This window comes from Aotus nancymaae, unplaced genomic scaffold (genome assembly GCF_030222135.1).
Source record: "Aotus nancymaae isolate 86718 unplaced genomic scaffold, 86718_ANA_hifiasm-v0.15.2.pri h1tg000067l, whole genome shotgun sequence".
NCBI classification, from domain to species: Eukaryota; Metazoa; Chordata; class Mammalia; order Primates; family Aotidae; genus Aotus; species Aotus nancymaae.
Window position 1 is genome coordinate 17,105,950 of NW_026988482.1, and position 23,845 is coordinate 17,129,794.

General features: G+C 34.7%; 1 protein-coding gene across 21 annotated transcripts in view; it reads left to right on the top strand.

Moving 5' to 3' along the window:
• The window catches only part of DLG1 (discs large MAGUK scaffold protein 1), a 262,697-nt gene that overhangs the window by 208,566 nt on the left and 30,286 nt on the right, over window positions 1-23,845 (top strand). For all 21 annotated transcript variants that reach the window (XM_064366954.1, XM_021676123.2, XM_021676118.2 and 18 more), the window contains 3 exons: window positions 9,485-9,599; window positions 14,755-14,931; window positions 19,161-19,227. In XM_064366954.1, coding sequence (XP_064223024.1) covers window positions 9,485-9,599; window positions 14,755-14,931; window positions 19,161-19,227 — 359 coding nt within the window. The remainder of the gene's footprint in view (window positions 1-9,484; window positions 9,600-14,754; window positions 14,932-19,160; window positions 19,228-23,845) is intronic.

Genomic DNA, 23,845 nt, shown 5'->3' on the forward strand with positions numbered 1-23,845 from the left:
CTAGAGAGCTACTGTACTTAAAACAACTAACTTGCCGTCTTAAAAAATTTCCCTTTTTCTTTTCTAGGGTAATTATAGTATCCATTCTCTGAGAGTTGTTTCTCTTGGGTTTAAGATCTGTATTTAATTAATATATTTTATTATAGTTATAAATGAATGTTTATCTTTGTGGGGATTACATGTTAAGAAGAGATTGAGAAAGTCCAGTTTCCTCTAGTGTGGGAGTGAAAACAAAGGTTAAAATTTGAAAAGAGAAATCAAATGAAAAAATCAGCTTTTAAATCTCTCTCCTTGTATAGGCATACATATATTAATTAACTTGTAGCCAGTAGTTCAGATATTCCCTAATATGTTTCATGACAAGAAATATGGTTTGATATAGGAATTTTTGAGATGTTCAATGGAGAAAATCTCTTATGTAAAATTATAGCTTTGCTGAGTTTTGATATGATTTCTAGGAGAGGGATGTCAATGACTTAACCGAAAAAAGAGATGAAACTCTTCCGTCGGAATAAAAATATAAGAAAATTGGTGTGGTGGTTAAAGCCTGTAATCCCAGCACTTTAGGAGACCAAGGCAGAAGGATCACTTGAGCCTAAGAGTTCAAGACCCCCTGGGTAACATAGGACACCCTGTCACTACAAATAATTTTTAAAAATGAGCTCATAGTGATACGGGCCTGTAGGCTCAGCCACTTGAGAGGCTAAGGTAGGAACATTGCTTGAGCCCAGGAGGTCAAAGCTACTATGAGCCATGATCATGATACTGCACTCCAGCCTGGATGACAGAGCAAGATCCTGTCTCAAAAAAAAAAAAAATCTTAAAGAAAAATATGTTGGTGGGGCTATTTTTAAAAATATACACAGGATGGGTAAAATATGGAGATTAGGCTGGGTGCAGTGGCTCACACCTGTAATCTCAGTACTTTGGGAGGCTGAGGTGGGCAGATCACTAGGGCAGGAGTTCGAGACCAGCCTGGCCAGCATGGTAAAACCCCGTCTTTACTAAAAATACAAAAATTAGCCAGGCATGGTGGTGGGCACCTGTAATCTCAGCTACTTGGTAGGCTGAGGCAGAGAATCGCTTGAACCTGGGAGGTGAAAGTTGCAGTGAACTGAGATCATACCACTGCACTCCAGCCTGGGCAGCAAGAGCAAAACTTCATCTCAAAAAAAAAAAAAAAAAAAGGGATCAGGGAGAGATTGATAGGACTAAAAGTATCAGTTGATTTGAAACAAAAGGAAAAGGTAGGAATCTTAACTAGGTAAATGAAATAGAAGGTTTAAAGGAAAAGCAACTTTGATGACAATGTTGAAGTATGTTTTGAACATACAGAAAGGTGGCTATGAGGAATTGTTAAGAGTAAGGCAGAGACTTGGCCAGGCACAATGGCTCATGCCTGTAATCCCAGCACTTTGGGAGGCCAAGGTGGGCAGTTCCCTTGAAACCAGGAGTTCAAGACCACCTGGCCAACATAGTGAAACTCTGTCTTATAAAAATACAAAAGAAGGGCCGGGCGCGGTGGCTCACACCTGTAATCCCAGCACTTTGGGAGGCCGAGGCGGGTGGATCACTAGGTCAAGAGATCGAGACCATCCTGGTCAACATGGTGAAACCCCGACTCTACTAAAAATACAAAAAAAAAAAATTAGCTGGGCACGGTGGCGCGTGCCTGTAGTCCCAGCTACTCGGGAGGCTGAGGCAGGAGAATTGCCTGAACCCAGGAGGCGGAGGTTGCGGTGAGCCGAGATCACGCCATTGCACTCCAGCCTGGATAACAAGAGCGAAACTCCATCTCAAAAAAAAAAAAAAAAAATACAATAGAAAATTAGCTGGGTGTGGTGGTACATGTCTGTCATCCAGCTGCTGGGGAGGCTGAGGCACAAGAATCACTTGAACCAGGGAGGTAGAGGCTGCAGTAAGCCAAAATCGCACCACTGCTCTCCAGCCTGAGCAAAAGAGTGAGACCGTCTTGAGAGGGAAAAAAAGGCTAAGCAAAGACTACAAATATGAAGATCTGAATACAATGAACAATGTAAATCACAAATTTAAGAAATTATTGGAAATTGACTTAGCTCTTCAGTATCTTAAATGTTTAATATCTGAGACTATGTTAACTGCTTTTAGTAACTTAGTTATTAAGAAAGAATATTTTTCTGCCTCACTCTAAAAAGTAATGTGGTCTTTTTTTACAGAAAGTTTTTAAATTTCTAAAATGCAGACTATTTTAAATTACTAGGACTTCTGTTATCAGATCAACAAAATTGCTAAAAACTAATAATGCTACATGAAATGTAATAAACCTCTTATTTAAAAAGCATTGCAGAGCTGTTAAGGCAGTAAGGAATTAACAAACAAAAAGTGAAGGGAAACTGGGAACTCAGGGCTAAGGAAGCACGGAAGTCTCTTGTTCAAGGGCAGAGGTGTACTGGCTTGGGAGAGCCAGTTAAATTTTCAGAAATTTTGCAAACTAAAACATAGCTTGTATTAAAAGTAAAATTATACAAATGTACACATAAATTATATTTAAAATAGTAAAATATTAAGAAACAAAGGTAATAAATGTTGGAAAGTCATCACTTCCTAGTTGTTTTTTAGGAAGTAAATTCATAGAAACAAACCAGTGAGACTAATGGAAAATACAGAAAGAGACAGTAGATTTAAAACCGAATTGCGGCCGGGCGCGGTGGCTCAAGCCTGTAATCCCAGCACTTTGGGAGGCCGAGGCGGGTGGATCACGAGGTCAAGAGATCGAGACCATCCTGGTCAACATGGTGAAACCCCGTCTCTACTAATACAAAAAATTAGCTGGGCACGGTGGCGCGTGCCTGTAATCCCAGCTACTCAGGAGGCTGAGGCAGGAGAATTGCCTGAACCCAGGAGGCGGAGATTGCGGTGAGCCGAGATCGCGCCATTGCGCTCCAGCCTGGGTATCAAGAGCGAAACTCCGTCTCAAAAAAAAAAAAAAAAAAACCGAATTGCCCAGAACTCCTCTCCCTAAAAAAAAAAATTAGGAAAGCAAAACCAAAATTTGTTTAAAATGTACAATAAACCTAGATGAAAAATATCCTATGTACCCCAAATATAAGCTGGTGTATACATGGTATCAGCTACAAGACCATCTGATATCAGCATCTATGCAAGGGGACCCAACAGGAGAAGCCCAGTGCTAACCAGTACTCACGAGAAAATGCAGTAGGACAATTTGAGAACACCAGGTGAACTATAAGAGTTTTTGTATAGCTGTAGATTTCTGCATGTTGAGTGTAAGGAATCTACAGTAAGAAATGAAGAAACTAGAGCAGTCTGGGCCCTATGACACAGTTCACCATCTCTAACTCCCTTTCCATTTAAAGCCCCACACTATGGAAGAACTGCTGGGAATAAAACCCAAATAGAATAGGATAGGGATAATAGGGCCAAAGTTTCAAAATAGAAGGACCAGATTTGCAGGGGTGAGTAGCTTCAGGAAATCTCACAGTCCGAGATCATGTCTTTAAACATGTGAAAGAAACAACAAAATAGAGAGATCTAGAGCTGTGAAGTTAGAAAACCTATCTTGACTCGTAACTTCTGTGTAAAAGTTGGGGAAAACTAATTTCATATAAAAATTGAGCAATAGGAAAAAATCATGATTAAATCCCATGGAAACCTATTTGAAAAGTGAAAATAAGGATTAGAGTAATATCTCCACAGACTAAAACTGTACCAGAAAGACATAGTTTATGAAACTAATATAAACTAATATTAATATTTCAAAACAAGTTAAAGAAAAATAGTAGAATATGTGGAAGAACAACATCAGTAAATTGATAGAACTCAGAAAATTATTAGAAATAAAGACATTGTTTTAAAGACTAAATTAACTAGAAGAGACATGTTTCCTTAAAACAAGAAGGTGAAAAAGAAGAAAAAGTTTTAAAGTAAAAGTAGCTATTATCTTTCTACAACTTGATCAATTTAGTCCTAAAGCCATTAGGTAGAGCAAAGCAAAATAGTTTAATGTACACCTCAGGGCTGGTGAGGTTTAGGAGAGCTTTGGTGGCCTATTGGACTTACCCATGAGGATGGCTTCCATGCAGCGTAATGCCTTGGTTTCAGGAGTCAGAGCCTGAGGCCTGGTGAGGAAAGCACATACGGAAATGCTCAGCACTCAGTCAGGGGAGTGGATGGTTGATCAAATTGAGATTGACAAAATTAATATATATGTTAGGTTATTGTTATTCATAATTTTCACTATTGAGAAGAGAGTTACAGATATGGAAAGGAAGAAAACTTAAATTTGAATCCTATAATGCTGGATTAGAATTGAAGAAATTGATTTGAAGGGGTGGTTTTCCATGATATAGATATAAACATAAATATCTGTATCAGTGTGTATGTATCTGTGTGTATGTTATTTTCTCTTGCTCTGCCCATGGAGAGGGTTTGAGCCTAGTGCCACCCCAATAGCAATGAGCACCTAGCATCCAGATCTTGCCTTGCAAATATTATTCCCCACTGAAATTACTAAGGCTTTTTTGTCAAATGGCAGATTCCCCAGGAGTCAGGCAAAGAAAATGCTAAATTGCTCTGTAATATTCTCTGCCAGAAAGCAAGAAAGAACTCAAGGAGTGATGGAGACATGGCATATGGACACAGAATCTAACTTCAAGGAACTCTTACTGGCCAAATCAGGAACAATTTCAGCATTCAATTGGTGATAATAATGGCAGATTATAACCCACTGAATAAAGTAGGAAATGCATTTTTACTAAAATTAATTGAAAGTTTGATGAGAATGGAGAATTGTAAACAGTTTCAGTAACTTATTTGCAAAAGGGAAAAGTAACTACAGTGGAGAAACCTGGCAGACACAACTTTAATCAAGTGATTAAAGTTAATAACATTGGTAATGGGACAAATCAAAATTGTGTACCACCTGATACAGGTGTATTGGGTAGAACATAACGTCTGTGATATTCCTACCACAGTTGGATAACCTCAATTTAATTGTATGGAAACTTAAGGCAAACCCAAATTGAGAGATGTTCTACAAAACAATTGACTTGCAATCTCTAACAGTATTAAGATCACAAAGTCAAGGAAAGACTGAGAAACTGCTGTGACTCAAAGAGACTAAAAAGATATGACAACTAAATGCAACAAATGATTTTTGAATTGCATCCTTTCTCTATAAAGAACATTATTGGTGACTCTTCATTGGGATCTGAGCATTAGATGGTAGTAATGTATTAATGTTACTTTGATTTTGATGGTTTTGTAGTTACATAGGAAAATATCTGTAGGAAATACTGAAGTATTTAGAGGTGATGAGACATCAAGAAGGCAAATTGCTGTCAGATGGTTCAGGAAAAACAGTTTGTGACTGCTTTAGTCTTTAAAAAAATATTAGAAGAAAGAAACAAAAGATTTGAAAGTGACAGATAAAAAAGGTAGGCAAAGAATATTCAACATGCACATAATGGGACTCTCCTAGGAAGAAATCCGAAACAATGCTAGAAAAATACATAAATGAAATCTGTTCTAAAATTTAAAAAAGTTGTTTCAAACTACAGAGCAAAATGCCATAATAAAATTATTAGAATTTAAAGGAAAAAAATCTCTGGAATTCCACTCCCCCTCCCCCAGCAAAAAAACTAAAGAAAATTCGGTTGTTCTCAATTTATAGAAGACAATGGAGTGAACATACTCAAAGAATCAAAGAAAGAAACTGAATCAAACAGACTTTCACATATAAAGGTTGGAATCAAATGTATCAACAAAGAATTAAGAGTGATAATGTTTGTATAAACACTTCCTGGGGAGAGAGAACAAACTTCAGACATCCAAAATAATAGGAGGAGTGATACTGACATAAGGACTAGTGCTAGCATTAATGAAGATGATTATAAGGAAGAGAGTGTATAATATGAAAAGGCTATGTGGTCTGACAATTTTGATAAGGTACAGTTATTAGAAAATGGCAGAATTTGAAGATGATATGAAAACAGAATAAGCATCCTGATTGCTTTAAAGTTTTTAATTGGATATAAAAGGATAATATTTCCAGTCATATCTGGGATGATTGCTTGTAGGAGGAGACCAAAAGACAAAAGCCAAACAAAAGTTTGACATTAGAACAAAAGGACAAATGTGTCTGAATTTTTATGCACACACACTTAAAAGAACAAATAAACCATATAGTGAGACTGTGCTTCAGTTACTATTGCTTCATAAGATACTACCCCAAGCTTAACAGATTATAACACCCTTTTAATAGATTTTGTAGGTTAGGAATTCAGGCAGGATTTTGGTGAGATGGTTCTTGTTTTCCTTCTGGCATCAACTGAGGTCACTTAGTGGGACTTAGGTGGTGAATGAGCTGCTTTGGAGGGCCCAGTTTGACTTTGTTCCCTTTGCCTTATGCATTGGTGGTGCTGGCTGGAAGTTTGGGCTCAGAGCACCATCATGTGACCTCTGCAGTATTGTGGTTTTAGAGTAGTTAGTCTCGTTACATGGTATCTGAACAAGCATTGCAGAAGTGTTACGGAAGCTTCATAGCCTCTTCTAATCTGACTTTGAAAGTCACACAGAATTACTTCACATTTTTTGGTATACAAATGATTCAAAGCACTAACCCAAATTCAAGGAGAGGGCAATTAGACTCTGCTTTTGATGAGGAAATGGCAAGGTCACAGTGTACAAGAACATGTGGGATGCGGGTATCTTTGGAAAATATAATCTGCCACTGGTTTATTTATGTTAAAACCTTGAATAAATAAGACAGGATAGTAAGAACAGAACTGAGATTAAACAATTTGAATCATTTCAAAAGTTAGCTCATCAAAGCCTAGATTTCTAGGCTTCCTAATAAAGCATAATTTAACCCTATGCAATATATATGAATCATACCTATGACAAAGAAGTAAAGGTTAAAAACAAAGGACTACATACAGCTGTAAAAAAAAAATGCATGGATGACATCTGTATATATCATTGTGCGGTGATCTTCTGGATATACTATTAAGTAAAAAAAGCAAAGCAGAGAAATATGTATCCTACTGTTAGAAGAAAGAAGAGAAATGTTGGCCAGGCGCAGTGGCACACATCTGTAATCCCAGCACTTTAGGAGGCCGAGGCAGGCAGACCACAAGATTAGGAGTTCAAGACCATGCTGGCCAACATGGTGAAACACCGTCTCTACTAAAAGTATAAAAATTAGCTGGGCATGGTGGCGTGTGCCAGTAGTCCAGGAGAATCACTTGAACTCAGGAGGCGCTGGTTGCAGTGATCCAAGATCACACCACTATACTCCAGCCTGGCAATAGAGCGAGACTCCGTCTCAAAAAAAAAAAAGAAATGTATCTGTTTGTGTGTGTATATATATACAGATAAAAAAATATGGAATAAATGTATTTGCATGTTTGTGTATATCTTTATATTGTTAAAAATGGAAAAATAAGCCTTTCTTTAAATGTTTACATATAAGGATCAGGACAGAATAGGATGAGAAAAAGGGATAGAAGCTGGACTTTTAAAATATCTGTGTGTTATAGATTTGACTGTGGAGTTATTTTACCTACTTATAAAATCAATGAAAAATTTTAAAGGCAAATTGAAGTTAAAATAGAGTACAAATGAATCTAAATGTGTATCCACTTGGCAACAGTAATACTTAGGGAGGAACTATTCCAAGTAATTTTAAAATGGTAATTGGCCAGGTACAGTCACTCACACCTGTGACCCCAGGGCTGTAAGAGGCCATAGCCAGAGGATTGCTTGAGGCCAGGAGTTTGAGACAAGCCTGAACAACATAGCAAGATGTCATCTGTACCAAAAATATTCTTTAAAAATTAGCCAAGCATGTTAGTGCGCACTATGATTTCAGCTACTTGGAAGGCTGAGGCAGAGTTGCTTGAGCCCAGGAGCTCAAGACTGCAGTGAACTATGATTGTGCCACCGCAGTCCAGTCTGGGCAACAGAGCAGGACCCTGTCTTTAAAAATAAGAAAAAAATAATTCAACTGTATATCTCTAGCTATAGCCTAAGGATAAAAAAACTACAGGAAATAGTTAACTGTTTACAGTAATCAAAATGTGATATCATATTGGTAGTGTTGGTGGTATAATTCACTGTTGCTAATGTAATGTTGGATAAAACAAGTAAGTCATTATGCAATACTTTTATTCTGCTATCTCCACTATCTTAAGAACCAGAATTACTCATATCCAACAAAGCAGATACAACGCTGAAATAGAAGAGATTAAGCAAAAACCCAGTGGTCCTAGTTTTTCTAAACTTATGATGTACTTACGTATTTTTATTAACATCTCCATCAATCTGTAGTTTAATTCTGTTTACACATACTAAAGACAAGTTGCCATGGATTGATAATTATTGAATTATAATGGATATATTCTACTATTAAGGCTATTTATGTTTTTATTTTGTTTTATTATACTTTTGAAAGGATAGTAAAGTATTTTATTAGATATTAATGTGGAATTTTAAATGTTTCTAAGCTTTTAGATGAATTGTTACTTCAATTGAGCTTATTATCCATAAAACAAACTTGAGGATTATAGTAAAAGGAAGAGTAGTAACTCAGCAGTAATCATGCTTACTCTTACTCTGTCATCTTAACCTATACAAACTCCCAGAGAAGTTGTTTGTTATAAGACAGGCTTTATAAGAAACTCAGATTTGATATGACCTAATTGTCTGCAATTTGTTCGTTATAAATAGAGGGGTAAAAAAAAATACATGTTTATAACCATATGACTGCAATATTTTTGAAAAAGTGCTTAAACTTTTGTTGACAGGCTATTAATAGACTTAATAGTTTTAAATATATAGTTTAAAATAGTCCATCTTCAAAATCATATTTTTATGTAAAAAGTATTTTAAATGAAAATATTCATGAATGTCACTTCAGACTGCTTTTGCGTCTTTTGAATTTTGACAATTTATATAAAATGAGTTAAAATAAATTTCATTTATCAGTTGTTAAGGCATATTTTTCCCTTTAATGTTGACCCTACACAAGTTCTGTATTTAAGTATATAAAATGAACTGATTGTTTCAAGGGGAAAAAGTCAATAATTAAAGCATCTAGTGTATTAATTATTATTATACATTTCTTTTTTAACGTAAAAATTAGAATAAATCCTGATTTTTAAAATTTACACTTAAATTCAACAGTAATATAAGATTATTGCTGTCTGCTGCATGGAAATTGTCATTTAATTGATTAAATGTGGTATAAACTTTAAAAGAGCACATAAAAAAGTTCTAGCCCAGCCAATTCTAATTTATGGTACATTTAGGTTATTAATAATTGTTTTTGATATTTGTGTGTTGCACAACATTTTATGCCTATCACCATATTAAGGTTCTAACCACATTTAATCAATTATAGGACAGTTTGCGTATTTAACACATTATTGTCAAATAACTTATTACTTGAAAATCTATAAATTTATTTCTCTTTCTCTTCCATCAGAATACAGTCGTTTTGAAGCTAAAATACATGATTTACGGGAGCAGATGATGAATAGTAGTATTAGTTCAGGGTCAGGTTCTCTGCGAACTAGCCAGAAGCGATCCCTCTATGTCAGGTAAATTTTTTTACTTCTAATTATGGCAACTCTTAATTAGTTATGCATGTAAATTCTTTTGTATTTTTCACTACAACTTACTTAGTTTTACCATAAGAAAATATATTGCGAATCAGTGTTGTTTTTCCATATTGATTCTCTGACAGTGCATCTTTCAAGAATTGATGTATTACTGTATTGATAATTTTATTAATGGAAGTTATATAATCCTTGAATAATAATTACAGGATAAAGGAAGAAATTTCTGTGGACCAGAAATTGTTTTTTAGATTGATGTGTTAGTAGTGACTACAAGCTTGATACTATTATATCTAATACTTAGATTTAACCTGTATCCCTTTCTAATATATTTTCCATTCAAGTAACATTTAATTACCTTGGCAATTTCCATAGTAACAAAGAAAGCATATGTAAATAATAGTTTAAAATGTGAATAGCCTCAGTAAATAATGCATATTCAGAAAATTTCTACACACATTTTTTTAAACACTTGAGAGAAGGCAAATATGTTATCTATAATATATAAAGGTTAAGTGGCAACATAGGTCTAATAAATGGATGCTATTAGTATATAAACTGGGTTCGTTTTTTCATTTTGTTGGCTCATAAGACATTAAGCAGAAATCTAATTTTTGTATTCTGTATACTTTACTTTTAGTAGAGCTTTGATGACTTTATTATACTATTATTGTAACATTAGCACTGTAAGTAATCTGAACCATTTTTTATAAATTATTATCTCATTCCTCCTGATACTGTTGGGTGACCTGTTCTTAATATGTTTCATTTATCCTTCTGATGAGAGATATATGTTACGCATATAGGCATGTATCCTATACACCTGTATATCTCTACACACAAACATGTACTCTGTACTTGTTTACATATGATATGACTTACTGTCTTCTCATAATCAATCTTACTGTGTAATACATCATGAAAGAAACTTTTCTCACTTTTCTTCTTTCTATCCCTTTGGTCTTTTGCTGTAAGTTGTTTACTACTTAAAACCCTACCAATGATGTGGAAATCTTAAATGCATCAGATTTTTTTCTCCTTTTGCTAATTCTAGCAGTACTCATTAAACTCTTATATTCCAAGGTCATTAAAAGTATATTATATATACAAATATTTCAAAGAAGGAAAACTACATGGATTTTTATACTCTCTTTTTTACATTTTCTTCCCTTTTGCTTATCCATATTTCCTGATTTTAATATAATTCATGTGTTGCCTTTTATTTGTGCTTGATTAAATATTTACAAAGGCATAAAAATTAAAAAAATTAGGTTATATTTATTTTAGGTACATTTAGTAAATCATCTTCACTTTTTATCATTTTTAGAGAAGTAATGCTCTATTTTCTTCCTTTTTTTTTTTTTTCTTGAAGACGGGGTCTCACTCGTCACCCAGCCTGCAGTGCAGTGGTGCAGTCTCAGCTCACTGTAGCCTCAACCTCCTGGGTTCAAGCAATCCTCCTGCCTCAGCCCTCTAAGTAGCTAGGACTGTAGCTTATGCCACCATGCCTGGCTAATTTTTGTATTTGTAATAGAGACAGGGTTTTGCCGTGTTGGCCAGGCTGGTCTCAAACTCTTGAGCTTAAAGGCCTCATCCACCTTGGCCTCTCAAAGTGCTAGGAATACAGGCATGAGCTACTGTGCCTAGCCTCTATTTTTTAAAATTATATATTATCAAAAGGCTTATAATGAAAACTAACTGTCACCTGCAGCAGCCTGTAGTTTCATTCTCCAGAAACAAGCATTCTCTATTTTCCTAGCAAACTTCCTTTACCTCCTTATTTCTAAATATGAAGCCTTCACCTCCATATTTCTAAATAACATGCATATACTGCTATCTTCTACTTTACCAGTTTTGTACATCAGTCTTAATACCATGGTAGATGATAACTTTTCTCTGTAATACCAAACCACTCATTCAGTCTCATCATCACCCAAACATAGCCTATCTCTGTTAATAAAACTAATAGATTTCAGAGTCATGTGACTATGTAATAGCTTTCATGACTCAGTCGAGTAGTACCCTATGAGCTACCTTCTTTCTTCTGCAAACCTTCATTTTTCCTAGACTTAATAATTGTCTCGCCTTTTATTTAATTTTCCATATACTTACTTTCTGTATCTTCCAGTAACCACTGTAGAGTTTTTCACATGATGCAAATGTGGTCACGCATACAGTCTGTCAGTTCAGTTTTTTTCCATTTTTCTGCTCCAGTCTAGACTAGTTGCTCTGTAAACTTGCTGTATAGCTCTCAACTGGGACTTCCCTTTGCCATTATTCTGTTCTCTTTGGCTGTCTACTATGTCACATGTTTCCTAATGCCACATTTTCTTTCTCAGTCTTCCTAGAGCACATCCTACAGTAAATTCCTGCAAAAAGGTGTGTGGGAGGTACCTTTTGAGTCTTAGCATGTCTGAAATGACTTTATTTTGCCTTCTCCCCAGTAGAGAATTTGGAATGTGTTGGAATGTATGATATCCTGTTTTATTTTCCAAGAGCTCCCTCATCTTCTGTTACTTCCGTGGACATATCTCATGTATCTCTTGGATTTTCTTCTGTTTTTTGTATTCTTTGCTTTCTCTGTTTTCTTTTTTGAGCTATCCTGTTTTCTTGGGTTTTTTTCTTTAGTGTTTTATATAAGGCATTCTTTAAATATCCAGTGTTCCTTTTATTGTTTTACATTCTTATAAATAGAGAAATGAAGATAATGGGTTTAACTAGAAGATAATGGGGTAAAGTAGGGGATAAATTAGCTCTTATATTTCCTCTACTGTCCCACGTGATTCTGTTCTTTGGTATAAATATCACTAGATGAGAATCCCTAATATCCTGCCAATAGTTAAACCAAGTGGCTAGAATTTCCATTTTCAGTATTTGAATTGTCGTTTTCATCCATTTCAGTCCAGCCACTTTCCCTTTTTCACCAAGTTTCAGAATATACAGCTCTTCAAATTCAGTTTATCTGGAGACTAAACCTCTGGTCTTCTGTGGGTTTGGGAATGGGAAAAGGAACTTTGGTGGGGGTGGTCTAAGTGCTACATACAGTGTTTGAACCTCTGTTTTTAGTACAGTAACTTATCCCTGCCTACCTTGGTACTACTGTATACTTCTAATTTATGACCATTTTTTCAGGGCTCTTGTGGAATAAAACTTGTTTCTATTACCCTCTCTGCTGACATTCCATTTATAGCTTCTTTCATTCTGCTAAATTTAATTAGCATCATCCAAAAATATATCAGAATCTCTCTTCCCCTGTTGTCTTCTCTGTTTTGTATTTTTCTTATTTTATTATCATTTCAATGAGTCAGGTTGGAAAAGAAATAGACACAGTCTGCTATGGTTAATCAGAAGTCTTGCAGTTCTTTTTGAGATGGGGTCTTGCTTTGTTGGCTAGGCTTGTCTTGGACGCCTGGGCTCAAAGAATCCTCACACCTCAACCTCCCAAGTAGCTGGAACTACAGGCACACACCACACCACACCTGAGTTGTGGAGTTTTGTTTAGTCATTGTATTTTTAATTTCAAAAGAAAAAAAAAAAAAGGCTACAAAAAACTACGCACAGTATACCTCTTTATAAAACTCTGAAACAAGTAAAAACATACATTATATTGTTTAGTCACTCACATATTATATGATAAAACCAAACCAACAAAAAAAGAGTGAGTCAAAGAAATAACAAACATTATATTGTACAAACGATGGTTACATTCTAATAGTGGTTAACTCTTGATCCAAGGGAATCAGGATCAGAGGGAATATATGCAGGTGAAGGTGAATTACTGATAAAGGTTTTGTGGGTAGTCTTAAGTATGATAGTAGGTTAACAGATGTTCCTTGCACTCTTATAATACATGTGATTAATAACTCACATTTTTCCATGGTTTCTTTTTTATGAATCAGATATAGTAATAGAGAATATTAAAATGCTAACATAAGAGATTGTGGGTGGTTTCTTTTCCTTAGTTGTGCAATAATACAGTTATATTTTGTGATTCAAAAGATGATTTTTATAATAATGTGTAAGAAAGTATTCTCCTTTTCTGAATGTCTTGACATTTGTGCTGTCTCTAAAGGTGCTTTATTTTCTATTTTATATTATGCTTATTTGTACCCTCATCTTCTCTATGTTTGAATGGATGTTTAAGTGAGCCTTCCTACTTTTGATTCCCCCTTCTTCCCTAACACCTTTAACCCCTGAAAGGACTTGAAACAACTCATTTGAAAAACCATTAACTACTAGTTTATTTATTTAGCCATCGAGCTATCAATAGATAGGTTCTTAAATGTTAGGTAGTGTGAAAAAGATTATAATTTGCATCCTAATTTCCAGTTGCCAAATTAGAACAAAAGAATGAATAAATTATATTATAAATGTAATTGTTGTGATCCTTTCTTATACTCTTGAGAGAGCTTATTTGGACTTAAGAATTTGATTTATTTAAATATTGTACATTAATTAATCACATGGTAGGACACAATTTTTTTTATCAAATTTTAAAATATTCTTAACACTTTGCAATTACCATATTAAATTATTACTTTTACCATAATATTTGTCATCTGATGCAGTCATCTGTAGTTAGTTTTCATCATTGTTATTGACTCTGAAACTATCAACTCTAGTATTGTAAACAAATGGAATAATTAACTGGCAGAATAATCACTATATTGATCTAGTCTTACAGTCCACAACTAAGGGATAAATTTATCAGGGAATTTGTTTTCCTATGTGTATCTAATTAAAGTAAAGCGAAGACTATATCTTAATACTTTTGTTTATTAATTTCAAATTCTCTGGATTTGTCTTCATTTTAGAATTCAGTTTAGGTTGCCATTAGATTACAATCCAAGAGCATTTTTAAAATTTTTCTTGTGATATTGAAAGAAACAGATAATATAATACAGTATTTTCATAACAAGTTGATTTTGCCGTTTCTTTCTGTCTCATCTTGCATGTAGTAGTGCAGAATTGAACTAGGCATTTTTTGGCCTACTATGGCATAGTTGATTATCCAAATTACATATACTTTCAGAACTGTATGTTTATTTACATATACTTTATATGTACTTTCAGGACCCTATGATACATTGATTAATATTATAACAAGTAATTAAGGACTTTTTTCTTCCAACTCTAGAGCCCTTTTTGATTATGATAAGACTAAAGACAGTGGCCTTCCCAGTCAGGGATTGAACTTCAAATTTGGAGATATCCTCCATGTTATTAATGCTTCTGATGATGAATGGTGGCAAGCCAGGCAGGTTACACCAGATGGTGAGAGTGATGAAGTTGGAGTGATTCCCAGTAAACGCAGGTATGTCTGTTTTTCTTACCACTTGAATGTGATACAACATAAATAATTGATGTTCTTTAAAATTTCTTTTAATTTGTGACAACATGGATGGACCTGGAGTACGTTATGCTAATTTTTAAAAAGCCAGACACAGAAAGACAAAAATTAGTATGATCATATTTCTATGTGAAATCTAAAGTAGTCAAAGTCATACAGAGAGTAGAACGGTGATTACCAGGGTTAGGAAGATGGGGAAATGGAGAGATACAAAGTGTTCATAATACAAGATGAGAAAGTTCTGGATCTCCTACATATAAGCATGGCGACTATAGGTAATAGTACTGTACTTGAAATTTGCTAAGAGGGTCTATCCTAAGTGTTCCTACCACCAGAAAAAAAGGTAACCAGGTGAGGTAATGGATATGTTAATTAGATTGACTAGTGATTATTTCGTGTGTGTGTGTGTGTGTGTGTGTGTGTGTGATCATTAAGTTGTGCAACTTAAATATATACAATTAGGCTGAGCACAGTAGCTCATGCCTATAATCCCAGCACTTTGGGAGGCTGAGGTGGGTGGATCACCTGAGGTTAGGAGTTCGAGACCAGATGGGCCAACATGGTGAAACCCTGTCTGTACTAAAAATACAAAAATTAGCTGGGCATGGAGGTGCACGCCTGCAGTCCCGGCTACTCAGGAGGCCGAGGCAGGAGAATTGTTTGAACCAGGATGCAGAAGTTGCAGTGAGCCAAGATCACGCCATTGCACTCCAGCCTGGACTACAGAACAAGACTCAGACTCAAAAAATATATGTATATAATGTATATATATAAATAAATAATAAATGTATATGTAAATAAATAATATTTTATATAATTAAATATATATAAATGTATATAATGTGTATATAAATAATAAATTTTGTATAATGAAAAATATATATGTGTGTGTATGTATATGCCCATACATATACGCACATATATATGTGTGTGTATATATATGATGCTGCCAAGCAGAAATTTATCTAAAGCTACTAGTTGCTGAAAATAAGTATATATTAAGTCAGCATGCCATTTAGGTATAACAGTGAAGAGAAAACTGAAAGTGTCTGTAGTTCATGTAGATGGATAAGAGGACCTAAATTTTTTGTTTTTGGTGAATTACTTCTTTCATGCCAAAATTTTTGGAAATAATCTGGTAATATGCTTCACTTCCCTTTTTTCTTGCTGAAATTACATGTATTGGTACAGTTCACCAGTCTTTCCTCTTTGTTTTTAATGATTATATATAGGTAGGTAGATTGTGATTGATTTTTTTTTTAAGAGGCAGGATCTTGCTCTGTCGCCCAGGCTGGAGTGCAGTGACATGATCATAGCTCAGTGAACCTCGGACTCCTGGGTGCAAGCTATCCTCCCACCTCACCTAGTAGCTAGGACTACAGGTGCATGCATGTCACTGCACCCAAGCTAAGTTTTTTGTTTTTGTTTTTGTAGAGATGGGTTCTAGGTATGTTGCCCAGGCAAGTCTTGAACTCCTGGCCTCAAGTAATTTCCTCACCTCAGCCTCCCACAGCTCTGGGATTACAGGTGTGAGCCATTGCACCCAGCCCTAATGATTCGTTTTAGTGATTCATTGGTGCATACTTACCATATAGCAAAAGTGGTTAAGTACAGGCTCTCTTCGCAAAGGATGGTCCCAGCTTAGAGAACCCCTTCTAGGGACTATGAAGTGCTGTTGAATGTCTCTGTTTTCATGGGAAAGGTATTAAAATGTCCTTTTGTAATTCCCCCAAGATAGCTTATTTATGAGATCTAGTTCATCCAAATCATTGTCTAGAAGTTCTTTAAGAGCTTTCCAAAGTAGTAAGATAGCCAGCAAAAATAGTTAATGAGATAATAAAGAAATATTTATTATAACTAGTTAATTCATTTTAAGTCAAGATTATGCTGTCATAAACTTTTTTTATTAATTAGTTGGATTTATACCTATTTTGTAACTATTTATAGACCTTTATATTTATTTACTTGTTTTTAGAAGTTTAAAAGTAATATTAAATTACAATCAAGATTTATAATTATGATTTGGGGGCTTAGATCCATATATTTAGCATGATCCAACTATTTGGCTAGATCTTACAGTTGATGGCAAATCCTGTTTTAGCAATGCAGCAATCAGCATAACTTTTTTCCAGAAATAGAACATAGTCTGCTTTAAATTCGGAAATGCTTCCTCTATGCCTTGTTGAGTCAGTAGAAACTTTACATCTTAAATATCGAGGTCAGAGCTCCTCAAAATTGTCTTAGTACTTAGAGTCTCATATCTTGCAAAGGCTTTTTGTGCCTATACCCAGTAATAAACACTCCTGGCTTCATTGGAGAGTTTTTTTTTTTTTTCATTTTGTACAAAATTCTATGAGATTGTGTTTTAAATCAAGAAATACATTAGTAAGAGAGATATCTTGAGACCTCTGCCAATTTCCAAATTCGTGAGTAGCATTGCAGAATATAATCTTACTCCCATAAAATACAATAAGAAATCACAACTAATTATGCCATTCGTTCTTGAATGTACATTTTCTTAAACAGAACTATCTTTCTTAGACCTCTTCTAAAATAACAGGAATTATAATTCCTACAATTCTTGGCTTTCTTTCAGGAATAATATTTACAAATACAGACAATTTAAGTTGCTGAACTACACTAAACAAGATAATGACTAGAAAACAAAGTTGAGTTGTAAATGCTCACTCACTAAATACTTGTTTTGTGGTGCTGTTAATAAGTACCTAGGCAAGGTTATAAATTATTCATGTCATGGAGCCTCAGAATTGTTCTCAAATAGTAAAAATCATGAGTTTTAATTTTTTTTTTTTTTTTTTTTTTGAGATGGAGTCTTGCTCTGTCACCCAGGCTAGAGTGCAGTGGTGTGATCTCGCCTCACTGCAACCTCCGTCTGCCGGGGCTCAAGCAGTTCTTCTGCCTCAGCCTCCAGAGTAGCTGGGATTACAGGCACCCACCACCATGCCCAGCTAATTTTTGTATTTTTAGTAGAGATGGGGTTTCACCATGTTGGCCAGGCTAGTCTCGAACTTCTGACCTCATGATCCACCCGCTTCGGCCTCCCACAGTGCTGGGATTATAGGTGTGAGCCACTGCGCCTGGCCTTAGATTTAAAATTTAAATTCGTTGAGTGCTAAGGTCCTGTTGTACCCATAGTAAAACTGAATAGAGAGATGATAAGGGAAAAATAAAATGCATTTATTCATAGGCTTGTTTTGGTAGACTTTTCTGTTACATACTAACATAATTGCTATGTTGAAATTCAAGAATTTATGAAAGCTTAATTTACATGAAATTTTGCAAGATTTACATTAGTGTTAAAATCTACATGAAAATTTGTTTCATTGTAGTTTATTTGCTTGCTTATTTTGAATAGGTAAAGTTCAGAATTTTAAAGATGTAAAAGCTTTACAGGCTCCCTCTCACAACACCCATTTCACCTCCATAGGGGTAAAGATTTAACAGTTTTTATGTATCCTTCCAAAAATACTTTAAAACTCTTACACACTGTAACTAGTTATTTATATATTTACACACACACACACACATGTCATTTAATTCTAGTGTCATTTAATTCTAATTCTAATTCTGGCTTAAGTTTTAAATTTCCCACCTTTTTATTATTAAAAATTTAGAGCTATAGAAAAGTAAGTACAAAAAAGGCAGTAAGTAGTATAGTGAACCTCTCTCCTTCTCACATATCCTTCTCCCACTTTCACCAATTTTTAACAATTTGCCACATTTGCTTTCTCTTCCTCAAGCTTAATTTTAAGCCTGTGTCCTTCATGCTAAGCTAATACTTAAAAAAAGAAAACTTGGAAAATTGTTAAACTCAGAAATGGTGCCTCATACTTTCATATAATTTTGAAACTGGATGTGTATATATATATGTATACACACACACATACTATTTATTGATACTATACAGCATCAGGTTTTGTTTCATAATAAATTGAGCCCTTCATTTCATTTTTCAGCAATTCTAATTTGGGGATGCAAATCTAGATGGCTCCTAAAGGTTTTAGAGTATAAAAATGCCTGTTATAAAGATATCAATTCTGGTTATTTCGTTTTTTTTTTTTTTTAACCTGGGTGAGCTAATTTATTTAATTCTGGTTATTTCTAGGTGTGTTTATATCTAGATATTTCCTAGATATGTTTGGTTTAAAAAATAACATTATTTACTTTGACAGAGTTGAGAAGAAAGAACGAGCCCGATTAAAAACAGTGAAATTCAATTCTAAAACGAGAGATAAAGGGGTGAGTATTTGACATCTCTTATTTCTGTAAATGCATAATTTGCATAATTCCTGTTTGAGCTACACTGTTAAAATGAAAAGGATTTTGCTGTAAGCATTCATCATGATCAGCTCTTGCCTTGGTGCTTTACAATGGTAGATGCTTAAGTAAGCATTTGTTAAATTAAAGCACCTATTTCACAGACCCTTCCAAATTATCAAAACTGTCATTTGATATATTACTAGCAACATACTTTTGGCCAAGCTTATTTTTATAAATGAAATGTATTTGACCTTCATTGAATTTCCAATTAGAAATTCATGTTACTAGGCCGGGCATGGTGGCTCACTCCTGTAATCCCAACACTTTGGGAAGCCAAGGCAGGCAGATCAGCTGAGGTCAGGGGTTTGAGACCAGCCTGGCCAACATGGCGAAACCCCATCTCTACCAAAAATACAAAAATTAGCCAGCCATGGTGGCAGGCGCCTATAATCCCAGCTACTCTGGAGGCTGAGGCAGGAGAATCGCTTGAACCCGGGAGCGGGAGATTGCATTGAGCCCAGATCATACCACTACACTCCAGCCTGGGCGACAGAGTGAGACTCCATGTCAAAAAAGAAAAAGAAATTTGTGTTACTAGTGTTAATCATAGCAGATAATTTGATAATGACTCTTCTAAGAAAGTTGGCATCTCAGAAATGCTAACTAAGTTATAATCTAAGTTTACAAATTATTACAAATGAATTTTCGGAAATTTTTTTGTTCTTTCCCCACATTATTCCTGCTATTATTTCTTAAGAGAATCCATGTTTTAAATGTTGGAATCAATGTGAAATTTTATTTGGCAGGAATAAAATGCCAGTAAAATGCATGAGAAGAAGTTTGTAGATAATCAAGAAATATATCCATTAGCCGGGCTTGGTGGCACATGCCTGTAGTCCCAGCTACTTGGGAGGCGGAGACAAGAGAATTGCTTGAGCTCCGGAGGTCAAAGCTGCAGTGAACCATGATTGTGCTCCAGCCTGGGTGACAGAGGGAGATCCTGTCTCAAAAAAAAAAAGAAAGAAAAATATATATCAAGGCTAGGCAAGATGGCTTACTCCTGTAATCCCAGCACTTTGGGAGGCCAAGGCAGGAGGATCACTGGAGCCCAGGAGTTCAATACCAGCTTGGGCAACATAGCGAGACCCAATCTCTAAAAAATATATATAAAACATTAGCCAGGCATGATGGCTTGCATCTGTCATCCCAGCTACTCAGGTGGCTAAGGTGGAAGGATTGCTTGAGCCCAGGAAGTCCAGGCTGTAGTGAGCCATGATCATGCCACTGCTCTCCAGCCTAGGTAACAGAATGAGACCCTGTCTGGGAGAAGAAAAAAAAAAAAAAGGAAAGAAATATATCAATTCTTTCATATGTATTTTTGAAGGATATTTACTTTTCCTTCACTTTAAGTTCCTCTGCTTGCATCTAAATATTTGGGCTGTCAGTAGATGAGAAAGATGGTACAGGCTTCATCCTATATTATGTATGTAATTCTTAATAATCCTGAACTCTCTGCAATGGAATATTCTAGCAGTAAGCACAGAGAACAAACTGAATACATGTTATGTTAAATACCATTTATAACATTGTTTTGTGTTTAGGTTTTTTGTTAACATAAAACAAAATTTTTATAAGTCTTTTGATCATATTTGAAATGTATGTGGAATGTTAACTCAGCAAATAAATTTACTCTATGTACATCTCTGGTATCACTAAGCACTCAAACTTAAAGGTTTAAAATTTAAAAGATGAGAAGTATCTTTGGTCCAAGAAATTAAATCTGAGTAAATTGTATGTTACATTCAATTTTTTAGAAATGATAAATTCCTGGGGAGGGATAAACCTGGAGAAATGCCTGATGTAGGCGACGGGCGGGGGGATGGAGACAGCAAACCACCATGGCATGTATGTACCTATGCAACAATCCTGCAGGATGTGCACATGTACCCCAGAGCCCACATACAAATAATAAAAAATCCTGGGGAAAACCACACACACCAAAAAAAGATGAATTCCTTTCAAATTTACTTGTAGCTTTCAGAAAAATACCAAATTATATAGTGTGATCTGAATGAAGCAATATTAAAATAGAAATTTGTATTAGAGGAAAAATCCCAGGTAAATGCTCAAGATTCGAAAAATGTGAATTTTTTAATGCTTGTTTTATGTATATCTTTAAAAATGATTTAGTACAATATACCATCAGTAAATTGAAAAAGAGGTTGCATGTTGTAACTTTTCTTTCATACTGTAAGAAGTTAACTGGATTAACGACGTATTTAAATCTTAGTCTTTTTGTTGACTGTAACCAACTTTATTCAGAGTCACTGTGTTCTAACACAGCACCAAAACTATGCATGATACTGAGTGGGGTAAAAATACGCTTGCCATTGATCAGAACTGCATTTCTTTCTATAATACTATTTCCTACTCCTCCTTCTCCTTTCCTTACATAGTGATTTGTGGACTTTATTTTTACTACAGATTTATAACATTTTAGTTTCTCATTAACATGTCTAACATTCATTTGGCTGTTTTGAAATATTACATGTGGAAATTGTATATTTAGATAATATATGTATCATGAATTTGTGATATTTTATCAATTCTTATATTACACTGTCTCTCTTGCAATATTGCATTAATGACAGTAAGTATTAAATGTAGTGCTTTCGATTGAAAATACAGAGAAACTGGAGGTAGCAAGTCTTCAGTTTTGTGTTTACCCTACACATTTTTGTCTTGTTTGCTTGTGCATTTTTTTCACTTTAAATAAGTTCTTCACCTGGAGGATATTAAATGTGATACAATTAATACATTTCTTAACTAACAAGCATTTCTTTCTGTCCTATATTATGATATCTTTATGATATCTCATTTTGGCTAGCTGCAAAGATAATAAGAGTCAAACATTTTAAACTTCATGTTTCTTTTGGTTGTTTGCTGTGAAACTGACTCTGACCACTATAGATGCAGTAAGAGGGATGAATAAACTTTTATAAAAAACACATCAGTTGTATGAGATATTATAAAAATTACTGCTAAATTCAAAACCATTGATTCTTATGAATGAAAAGATTTAGATTTTCCCAAATTAGATTGCCATAATTTTTTTCTACTAAAGCACTTTCTCTTTTCTAAAATTTGAATTTAAGCAAAGATTTTTATTTAAATAATGCTACTTGACAGTTTCTAAAATAGTTATAAGCCCAGACTTCTCCATAATACTTTTTCTCTCAATTGAATTTTTAACTTCTACTTAGAGTTCTCTTTTATCTAGTTCCTCAGAGCCTTCAAACTTTAAGATTGAAATCAAGACAATCTGCTTGGCTAATGAACTGTGAACTTATTAATCCTGAATTAATTATATGAAAAGGTAAAAATGAAAGTTTAACCTTGTTTTTATAAAGATCTTTATCAAAATAAGTCTTCTCAAGTCATAGAATTTGAGCTAAAAGTCACTTTAATCTACTTCACTTTTTTTTTTTTTTTTCCCTTAAAGATGAGGTCTCACTCTATCACCCAGGTTGGAGTGCAATGGTATGATCATAGCTCAATGCAGCCTCAGACTCCTGGGTTCAAGTGATCCTCCTGCCTCAGCCTTCCAAATAGCTGGGACTATAGTCACACACCACCACTCCCAGCTAATTTTTTGTTTGTTTGTTTGTTTGTTTGTTTTGTTTTGTTGAGATGGGGTTTTGCCATGTTGCCTAGGCTGGTTTTGAACTCCTGGCCTCAAGCGATCCTCCTGCCTCAGCCTACCAAAGTGCTGGAATTACAGATATGAGACACTACACCTGGCTACTTCATCTTAATCACCTGGCATCACATGCTTAAAATAAGGGCATGCCAAAAACACACTAGTCTTGTCAATATACTTCAAAATAATAAATAATATAGCATCTTAAGATATGTATAAATGCAGAATATCAGAACAAAAAAAATTCTATTCTTTCTATTCTTCCCTTCCCCCTCCAACAAATAATAATTCTTATTGTCACTGGTAGGTAAGCCTGTTTCCTTCAAAACATAAATGCGTATGACAGAGAAATGACAAAAGAAGCTATTTCTCTTTAATAGCCTTATCATTCTTGTGCTACATAATCATAAACCTATGAATGCACAAATGGGACATTCAAGGAAAAATAACTTTTTTCCAACATCTCTGCAATATGGGACATCAAATCAGCTACTCGACTCCCACGTTACAATTATGTGTAAACTGTTAGAATCTTAACTGCTTTTGTGGCTTTGGTGGATACCAAACTTTTTATTCCCTATAAAGGACATGGTGCCAGTGGATTAGATGTGGTTCTATTTTATTTAATATACTTTTAAAAATAGATAAGTATAGTAGAACTTAAGAATAAATAAGTCAGTACTGATAGCATTCACGTTGATCAGACTTCTGACTTTTTGCTTGGCTAAGAGATAGCATTGATTTAGTTTTCTTCCCATTTTCTGCCTCATAAGCATTTAGTTACCTTTTATCCTCTTCCAGGAAGAAAAAAAAAAAAAGATTTGTTTTTAAATATTCAGCATTAGCAACGTTCTCATAATCATTTTGGTTTACTTTTTAAATAATGTCTTTTCTGTT